This window comes from Castanea sativa, chromosome 9, assembly GCF_040712315.1.
Source record: "Castanea sativa cultivar Marrone di Chiusa Pesio chromosome 9, ASM4071231v1".
Classification (NCBI taxonomy): Eukaryota; Viridiplantae; Streptophyta; class Magnoliopsida; order Fagales; family Fagaceae; genus Castanea; species Castanea sativa.
In genome coordinates, this window is record NC_134021.1 from 35,166,375 (window position 1) to 35,176,433 (window position 10,059).

Consider the following 10,059-nt stretch of genomic DNA (forward strand, 5'->3'; position numbering starts at 1 on the left):
TCTCACCTTGGCCGTCAGTCTTGACTTCGCTATCTTGATTCCTTTAGCCTAGCGTCGCCACGTAAGGGGTCTGGCCTTGAACGTCAAAAGAGGTGTCAATGACAATGGGTGACGGATAGTATATTTCTGTCAGCTTCTTAACGTGCAGTCAGTATGTAATAAGCATATTTCCGTCAGCTTCTTAACGTGCCGTCAGCAAGTAATAACGTCACTATCACTGATCATTTTTCTTACGATGCTGGTCATCCACATTTTGGGACCGCAATGTGAGGGACCCAGTGTAAAGCACATCCAGCACCTCCCCTGATGAATCTAACATCACAAAAGTGGTTGCTGGCTTTCCAGGCCCCCAACAGCAAGCCATGACCCTTGGTGTAGCTTCTTCATCTGAGTTAATATCAGTGTCCTTCCTTTGATATGGGGCCACTGAAACTTTATTCCACAAAACCTTCCCATACTCCATAAGTAACAGGTTTTTTGCTCTACTAGTCAACAAAGATCTTGCTTCTTTCATCATGGAGGGTGTAAGAAAACCAAAAAGTGCATCCTGCAATATCAATTTCCTCTGCTCATTCCATAGTTGAGCAGATTTACTAACACTGTCACTAAGATAATACTCGTTGAATTCATTCATCAACTTCTCCAAATCTCTATCTGGCATCTTAATAGTAACTTGAAGAAGCTTCTCCTCTTCAGCCTTCTGAATGAGGAGCCATTGAGCATCATCAAATGCACTTAGTGGCTTCTCACGCAACCACTTCACCCCTGAAAACTGATGGGAAGAATCTATCACCACGTTCCCACCAGGTGTTGGACATGTCGATACCACTGCATGATCCATAAAGTTGCTACGGACATGTTTTCTAACACATGGCTCACAACTAATCTCCACAGCTGCCTGAAATAAGTCACAGACAATTGGCAGTCAAACTTAGAACAATACCATTTGATATAGCATTGAACTGAAAAACTTTTGCACTGATGCCTATGTACTACAAAGACTAGCATACCATGTGCCTAGCTCCTTTAAGCACAGCTTGAGGTGTCTCAAACATTGAACATGTAAAGTTAGAAGCCATCTCCTCAGGTGTTTCCTTAGGATCCTTCAACTCATCATTTCTCTACAAACCAATGAAATGGGATGATTAAGCCTTTGCTCAACAGAATAAAAATTGCAAGTGAAAAGTAACTTACCATCGTATCTAATGATAGCTGCAATCCAAATTGCTCAGAGCTGTAACCAAACTTGCTCGCAACCACCCATAGACCAGCTTTACTGCAAATACTATATGGTGATTTTCTCTTGGGCCTCTTGTATTGTCCTTCATCCAATCCCACTTTACCCGGAGGGAAATGCAAGTTAAACTTGGAGTCAACATCATCAACTTCCCTTTCTGATCCTGCTACCTTGAGTGACTTCATAATTGATTCAAAGAGTTGCTGATTTAAATTGAGTCTTGTTACATCATATACAAGTTGAGATTCTTCCTCAAATCACTTATTGTAGTATGACTGAAGAGCGCTCTTTCGCTTCTGAAGCAGCAGCCACTTTCTGTCAAAATCTTGAATTGCCCAAAGTACCTTCATATATGCAAATATCAGCTATTCACTTATATAGTCTTGCTCTTAGCAAGCATAATTTTTTGTTTTTCATAATTTAAGTAAATATTTCATCAATTAACAAAGCATAAACTTCATTGTTGCCAAAATAAATTCACCTTGTGCCACTTTAGAGTAGGTGTCTTCTCATTCTTATCCTGATTTTCATCATCATCTTCAGGCTGTTCAGGATCTTTCAGCAGACTTAGGCACTCCCCCTTTCGATACATAGCAATAAAGGGTATCTGAAGGCATGAAGAATATGCCAAAATAATAAGATAGAGATCAAATCAAACAAAGAGTGGCTTCCAGTGTAGATAAAAGTATACTAACATCTAATTTTTGCACATGAAGTAGGTCCAAAAATCTCATGATATCAACTTTCTCAATAGAAAGATCCCCCCCTTCCTTAGCAGTCCCCATGCCTCTATTGCCAAACAAAGGTACCGTGCCACTTTGGAGTTGACCATGTATCCAGTTGCTCTCTTCAACTATACAATCATCCAATGGAGAACCAGTTATCTCCTCATATATCTGACAAAGAAAATTATTAAATACACTTTATCTCACATATATGGAATAAAGATACATCTCAAATAGCCTGTCAAACCTGCATTCTTTCAGGGACGTCAAGCTCCCGAATCTGCTCATTCTGCTCTGTCATATACTTCTCAGATAGAACAATTGGTTCAAATTCATCTTCCAGTTTCCTTTCCCTCCATTCACTAGAATCTAAATCTTGCTTAGGGAGCTGCAAGAGTTCATCAACATCACCAAATATTTCATGAGCTTCCTGCATAGCAGATAAGGAAGCTCCTGGTGCCCTCCTATTCCCTCCTTTCTTTGGCCTCCTCCCTCCTCTACAAATGAGCCACATAGATAAATTAGTTTCTTGGTTAAACAATAGAATACCTCAGTATTGAAGAAACATACACAGAACATACTTGGGAGGAGCTCCATGCTCATTTTCTTCGTCCACAATAAAGTCATCCATTTCATCCTCCTCACCAATGTCTACATCCTCTTCATCTTCTGCTTGTTCCTCCTCTTCAGCAAAGTCCTCAAGTGGAGCACCTACATAATCACAACACATAGTCAGTCAAGAGTCAACAGGCACCTATACCAACAATTTTTATAAGACAATACCTTCATCATCACCAAATAAACTTTGCTTAAGCTTCTCCTTGGCAGTTCGCCCACCTTTTCCACTTCCAAACATCTCCTCCTCGTCAGATAATCCAGAGGGCTCCTCAGAAACCCCCTGGGCTTTTTTCAGCCGCTTAAACTTTTTGCTCTGCTGATAAAGATTTAAGATAAAACATCGAAAATATGAATCATTATACTTTATCCATACATAGCTCTACAAAAATTTATTACAATGTCAGAGGATGAAATGAAAAGATATCAAGAAAATTCTAAACCTTCCAATGGGGAATGGTAATATTGTTGTCCTTCAAGAGTTCATAGTCATCTTCATCAAGTGTATAATTCTCTCTACAAAGTGGAAATATAAGTTATTAGAAACAAGAACTGACCCCGAGTCTGGGTTTTAATATAATAACTAAAGAAGTAGAGAAAAATATTTGCCATCTAACACAACTTCAAATTTGAAAGGGGTAAAGTGAAAATAAATAAATAATATATATATCAGCTAGCAATGAAGTTAAATTGTTAAGTAAAAAAATGATAATAATTTGTTTCAATCGGTATCAATGTATAAACACAGGTATTTATCTCCTCTTTCATGCTACTTTTTCAGCAACAACCCAGTCTTTTTTTTTTTTTTTTTAAATACACTTTACATAAATAACAGCTAAAGGAAAGAAAATCTACTTTTTCTTCCTTTTTTTCTTCCTCTGCCTCTCCTCATCACTGTCTGCCCTCTCTTCTTCATCAACATCATCCACTATAAATCCATCCTTCTCATATTCATCCTGCCCTTCTTCTGCACAAAAAATGAAAAAAAATAATAATTATACAATATACAGTCTCCCCCCACAAAATGCACCAAGATAATTTCCAACAGAGGATAACTGCATACATCAAATCAAACAGCTAAAAGTCCCAAAAAATAAAATTCCATTTACAATTGAATTGCACAAACTATCACAAGAAAATAAACATAAATAAATAAAAAGAATAACAAAAAAATTACTGAGTGGCCACGTAGTAAATATAAAAAATTGGCCATGTGACCATACCAACCAGAACATAATTTTAATGGTAAAGTTGATAGCATGTATACTGTTGATTCATATAAACAATAAACAATCATGAATTCTTTGTTATCTCAATTACAAGTAAGAAGAAATATCATGTCAATTGAAGTTCACAAACTACAAAAAAAATTGCTAAAAATGCCTAAAACCAGAACTGAAACATCGGTCGACCACTGGTATTCAGATGGACATTATTGTGAGATCAATTTTTCATACAAAAATTCATTAAAAACCATGTGAGTCTTATCACTTTGTAGCCATATGAGACCGAGATTTTTATGTCTTTATCAACTACAATTTCTCAACAACCAAACATGACTAGGGTTTTCCACAAGAAATCCAAACCTCAAAACTCGCACTTTGAAATTTCCCTTCAATCAAACAGACCCCACCAAAGTAGAAAAGAGATTTCTTACTCTCCAAGCAAGCAGGGCCGATTGGTTGGAAATTTCTAGTATTGTTGTTCAGTTTCAGTGATGTAAAAATACATATTTAAGTATTATAGAAATACGTGTTAAAAGTGTTATTATTATTTAAATACTAAAACCTGTTGTTTTAAAAACTAATGGCAAACAGCATCTAAGACTTCGAAACCCTTTTTCGAAAAAAAGAGCAAAACCCTAAAGACCATACCGTCTTCTTCATCCTCTTCATCGTCATTGATATCACGACCACCTCGGTGACCAACGACGTGTTCCCTCTCGTACTCGCCTTCAACCTCGAACTCATCTGTTTTTCAAATCCAACAGTGACCAATGTGAGAAACTCAGAAAGTTTCTTGAGCATAGTTTTGTCCAAAATCAAAATAAATAAATAGAGATAAAAGAATTTTGGGTTTTCGAGGGCTTACCTTCTTCGTCAGAGACTACGTTTTTGCCCATTGTTGGAGAAGTAAAAGCAGAGCAAAGAAAGAAACAGAGCAAGGAAGAAGGAAAGAGTGCGAGATTGTAGAATGAATGGATTTGTGTGTGAATAGAGAATCTGAGAAGGAAGCTATGTGCGAGTATCTGTAAATTGTGGAGTGAGGACGTGAAAGATTTATATACGTGTGAATTCTGGCGGCGGAACAATGGCGGTTTGAGTGTGTTTAAAAAAACAATAAATAAATACTAGCACCCAGTGATAATGTTTTTTTTTTTTTTAAGTCATAAATTTTCATTCATTCTAATTTGAAGTTTATACATTAATAGGGATGGCAATTTAAATCCGACCCGCGGATACCCGGTTTAGCCCGACCCTAATGGGCAGGATTTTACCCAGTCCGATAAAGAATAGGGTCAGGTATGGATTAAAAAAAAAAAAAAACCCGAAGCGGGTCCGGGTTTTATCAAAAAAATCTAGACCCAACCCGAAACCCGACCCGGATAAATACCCGGTATATTAAATTACTAAAATACCCCTCATATATATATTTTCTGATTTTGTATTGGAACCCTAAGTCTCTACTCTCTACTCACTGTACACACACAGCCAGCCGCCTCTCTCACACTCAGCCCTGCCCTCTCGCTAGCCGCCCTCTTGCCTCAGCACACAGCCCTCTCGCCTCGCGGCCTCGCCTCAGCCCGCAGCTCTCACCTCGCGGCCTCACCTCGTGGCCAAAAGGTACCATTTAAATCCTCAATGTTGAAAGCATATCAATTGAGTAAAAGAAGGTCTCAGCGAAAAAAAAAAAAAAAAAGAGTTAAAAGGGATTTGAATCTGGACTGTTGGCAATATAGGATAGTAGGACTTGATTAATTAAATACAACACAATGTTAGATTGGAAAACCAGATGTATAATGTTTGGTTTTCGCAGTATTTGTGGGTGTTTTTTTTTATTAGTGTTTGTTTGATTAGCTGAGCTAAACGAGGTTTTGCTTCTCAAAACAATTTTGTGGAAACACATGACATTATTGGTTCATTTGTCAATGGATTTGCCTATTTCGATTTGTACCTTTTTTTTTTTTTTTTTAAATCCATGTAACTTGGGTTTTTTAATGTTAGTTACTTGTGAATGATTTTGATTAGTCTGTTGAGATTCATAGCCGAAACTGTAGTTTTGGGACTAAAATTTTGTTGTTGTTGTATGTAGTATGTCAAATGCGGCTTTGCTGGAGAGAATTTCCCTACCAAAATAAATCAGTCCCAAAACTCATTTATTTTTATTTTTCCAGCTTCAAATTTAAAACCCAAAATTCTAATCAATTGATAACAAGTAAAAACCATTATCAATAATGACAAGATTAGTCAACAGGCAGAACAAGAAATCACATATTATTACAAAAACAGAAAGAACTCAAGTTCGTGGACTATTGAAACCTTTCAACAAAGCACCATGATGGTTTTGCTTAATATCTATATTAAGAGAAGCATGACCAAATTTAGAAGTAACTTTCAACTCTTTATGTATATTTCCGTTAAATTTCAGCAACATAAGACCTGTAGTAATAAGAAAACAAACACAAACATTCTACAACCTATCACTCAACTCATCATTGTACTATAGCACCAACCATCCGATAAGTACAACAGCAATAAAACTCATTTTGTAATGAAAAGGAATGATTTTTCAGTTTTCATGTCAATTTAAAGTCAACAACACGAAACAGAGCATGCACATTCTCCAATCATTGTACTTCAGCACCAGCCATCCAATAAGCACAACTGAGATAACAATTGATTCAGTAACACAAAAGACTGACTTTTCATATCTAATTAAACCTAATAAACAGAGACTTGTTATCCATTTTCTTCTTATCAATTGCTTCATAGCTTCGTTTTGAGTAGTTATTGATTTGTTTGCATGGTTTTTAAAATTGCATATCTCTTCAATGCATACACGATCGTGTTGAATTTTTATATGATAAGTCTATATGTGGGCTCATTGCATGAAATTTTATTTTGTAATAGATGTTTAGTGAAAGGGGATGTTAAATTTGTTTGCACAGTTTGTGAAATTGAATCTCTCTTCAATGTATAAGCAACTGTGTTGGATTTTTATATGTTACTTCTATATGTGGGCTCATTGTATGAATTTTTATTGTGTAAATTGTAATAGTGAATACTTTTGGGTTTGGAATTTTCATGTTGGGTTTTGGTAATTTTGAATTTTGTGGTTAAACAGTTTGTTGAATTTGAAATATGGGGTATGTGGGTTTTGGGTAATTCATGTCACATGATTTTGTGTTTGTTGTGAATGCAGAGCCTAAAACAGAGATGGAAAACACAAACAAATCTAGTTCTTCCTCGCCGAGCGGCTCTCCCTTGAGAAACAAATCTAGTTCTTCCTCGCCAAGCGGCTCTCCCTTGAGAACCGAACGTTTTCCCTTGCCAACTATGCGGCCCTCTTCACCATTTTCACGTTCACCCTCACCATTGTCGCCTGGCAGCTCACCCTCAGGATCACCATCACCTTTATGCCCATTAAACAACGAGTAAGCGTTTGAAATTTGTAGTTAATCATGTTTAATTATGTTTGGGTTGATAGAATTTGTGAATCGGTGTATTTATGAATTTGTGCGTATTAATCATATATCACATAATAAATTTAAGTATATTTGTTGTGATTCTAATTCCTAAACTTTTGAACCAATTAGGAGTCCAAAATCCCCAACGGTGGACTTAGGAGAAGACTTAGAGTTAGAGGAACAAGAAGGGGGAGAGGGAGAGCAAGAGCGAGAGCGAGAGCCTACAAATGAGTACTTGGAGTTGGATACAACTAGAAAAAGAAAGACTATCTCAGATGTTTGAGATCATTTTACAAGGAAGAAAGTTGATAGAAAAATTAAAGCTCAATGCCATCATTGTAGCAAACTTTACTTGGGTGATTCTAGCCAAGGTACAACCCATTTACGTAATCATTTAGCAAGATGTCCACGGTTGAAGTTTAAAGATATAAGAGATATGTGACAACAAGTGTTAATTAAACAACAAAATAAGATGGATGGAACTATGAGTTTAAATGCTTATCAATTTGATCATGGCAAAGTGAGGAATAATCTTGCTCGTATGGTCATCCTACATGAATACCCCCTTTCAATAGTTGACCACATTGGGTTTAGAGAATTTGTGGTTTCTCTTCAACCGTTGTTTAAACTTGTCACAAGAAATACTTTGAAGAGTGACATTCTTAAAATCTACGATAATGAGAGGGAGAAAGCTTTGAAGATGACGGACAAGAATAGAAGTAGGATGGCAATTACAACTGATATGTGGACTTCAAGTAACAAAAAGAGAGGGTTTATGATCATTACCGCTCATTTTATTGATCATACTTGGACGTTGCAAAGCCGAGTTTTAAGGTAATTTTTTTATCTATAAATTGAATGTTAAAGACTTTACATTTAGAATGTTTATTGAGCTATGTTATAATTATTCCTATTATTTTTTTAGGTTTGTTTATGTTCCTTCTCCACACACAAAAGATGTCCTTGCTGATGTCCTTGTTGATTGCTTTTTAGAGTGGAATATTGATAGGAAGTTGTCCACAATAACCGTTGATAATTGTAGTACTAATGATGCTATGATAAGACTTCTCTTGAATAAGCTTGATACTAGTTCTCTCATGTTGGGTGGGTCTATGTTGCATATGAGATGTGCTGCACATATTTTGAATTTAATTGTTCAAGATGGGTTGTCTCTTATTGGTGATGGTATTGAAAGGATTCGTGATAGTGTGATTTATTGGACTGGATCACCAAAAAGGAGGCAAAAATTTGAAGAAAATGCACGTCAATTGCGTGTTCAATGCACTAAAGAGTTAGTCTTAGATTGTAAAACTCGTTGGAATTCAACTTACTTAATGCTTTCTACTGCATTGATTTATAAAGATGTTTTTCCTCGTTTGGCTAAACGTAAAACTTCTTATTCTTCTTTGCCATATGATCATGATTGGGAGTTAGCCAAAGATATTTGTGGGAAGTTGGAGTTGTTTCATAGTGTGACTGAGTTTTTTTCAGGTCGTAAGTACCCCACAACTAATATGTATTTTACTTTGGTGTATGAGTTGAAAATTGTATTGAATGAATGGAGTTTGCCTTCAAATGAGATGATAGCTACAATGGCAGAAAGCATGCTTGCTAAATTTAATTCTTATTGGGCTAATGTTAGTGTTGTTATGGCTGTTGCTGCTATCTTAGATCCAAGATATAAGATGAAGTTATTGGAGTTTTATTATCCTAACATTTATGGTGATAATTCAAATTTGGAGATTGAAAAAATAAAGAATCTTTGTTATGATTTGCTTGATGAGTATGGAGATCTAGATGAGTCCCCTGCAAATAATGAAGGAAGTTCTCATATTCCTGCAAGTAGTGCTTCAAGCCCTGCGGCTCAAATGAAGTTTAGATTAAGTAGGTCAATGTCATGTTTTGATTTTTTTGTGAACAATAGTTCAAAGAAACATGGGAGTGCTAGAATGAAATTTGATTATTTCATTGATGAGGGAGTGTTGAAGAGAAGTGAAGATTTTGATATTTTGGGATGGTGGAAAAGTAATGGTCTCAAGTATCCTACTTTACAAAGGATTGCAAGAGATATTTTAGCCATTCTTGTCACAACTGTTGCTTCAGAATCTGCCTTTAGCACTAGTGGGAGGCTTTTAAGTCCACACCGTAGTAGGCTACATCCCAAGACTATAGAGGCAATGATGTGTGCTTAGAATTGGTTATGGAGTGAAATCAACGGTTAGTAATTGTCTAATTTTTATTTATAAAATCAAAATTGTATTTTTATATTTGCTTGTTACAAATTGATGAAGTTTATTCCATTTTTTAATTCATTGTTGTTGTAGGTTCTTCAACTATGTCTGGTGATTGTGATCTTCAAACAATTCTTAATGATGGGGAGCCTAATGAAGAGGATGGGAGTTGTGTCACAGTTGTGGACGATCAAACATTTTGTAATAATTTAGTAGCCCTTTTAATTTCTTAGACTTGTTAGATTAATTTGTTGGTTTGTAATTATTCTAAACCGTTTGTAATTTCTTAGTCTTTTTAATTTGTTGATTTGTGGAGGATAAGACATTTTGTAATTTCTTAGACTTGTGAGATTTATTTTGTAGCTTTTTAAGTAATTTATTGCCATATAAGATGTTTTTGGGTGCCATATAATGATATAAATGGAGGTAAATGATTTGGCTACCATATAACAGGGCAAATTTTGGCATTTGGGCCATGTTAAATGACTTGAATGGGCTTGAATTTAGGGAAAAAAATTTAATGGGCTTCAATTTTTTTTTTGGTTGGCCCAAATTTGGGCCCAA

General features: G+C 35.9%; 1 protein-coding gene and 1 pseudogene across 1 annotated transcript; one reads left to right on the forward strand and one right to left on the reverse strand.

Moving 5' to 3' along the window:
• Positions 1-214: 214 nt before the first annotated feature.
• Positions 215-4,699, reverse strand: LOC142609112 (transcription elongation factor SPT6 homolog). Its single transcript, XM_075780739.1, has 12 exons — positions 4,669-4,699; positions 4,452-4,547; positions 3,460-3,544; positions 3,021-3,093; positions 2,746-2,896; positions 2,544-2,673; positions 2,210-2,459; positions 1,933-2,133; positions 1,719-1,844; positions 1,195-1,440; positions 1,011-1,121; positions 215-898 (listed from the first exon to the last, which is right to left on the reverse strand). The coding sequence occupies exons 1-12, from the start codon at positions 4,697-4,699 to the stop codon at positions 215-217; spliced, it is 2,184 nt and encodes a 727-aa protein (XP_075636854.1).
• Positions 4,700-6,965: 2,266 nt separating this feature from the next.
• On the forward strand, positions 6,966-9,839 carry LOC142609113 (zinc finger BED domain-containing protein RICESLEEPER 2-like; annotated as a pseudogene).
• The last annotated feature ends 220 nt before the right edge of the window (positions 9,840-10,059 follow it).

Coding starts and splice junctions, on each gene's coding strand:
- LOC142609112 (XM_075780739.1), bottom strand. CDS start 4,699: ATGGGCAAAAACGTAGTCTCTGACGAAGAAG. Junction 4,548..4,668: donor CGTAGTCTCTGACGAAGAAG/GTAAGCCCTCGA, acceptor TTTGAAAAACAG/ATGAGTTCGAGGTTGAAGGC. Junction 2,897..3,020: donor TTACCATTCCCCATTGGAAG/GTTTAGAATTTT, acceptor AATCTTTATCAG/CAGAGCAAAAAGTTTAAGCG.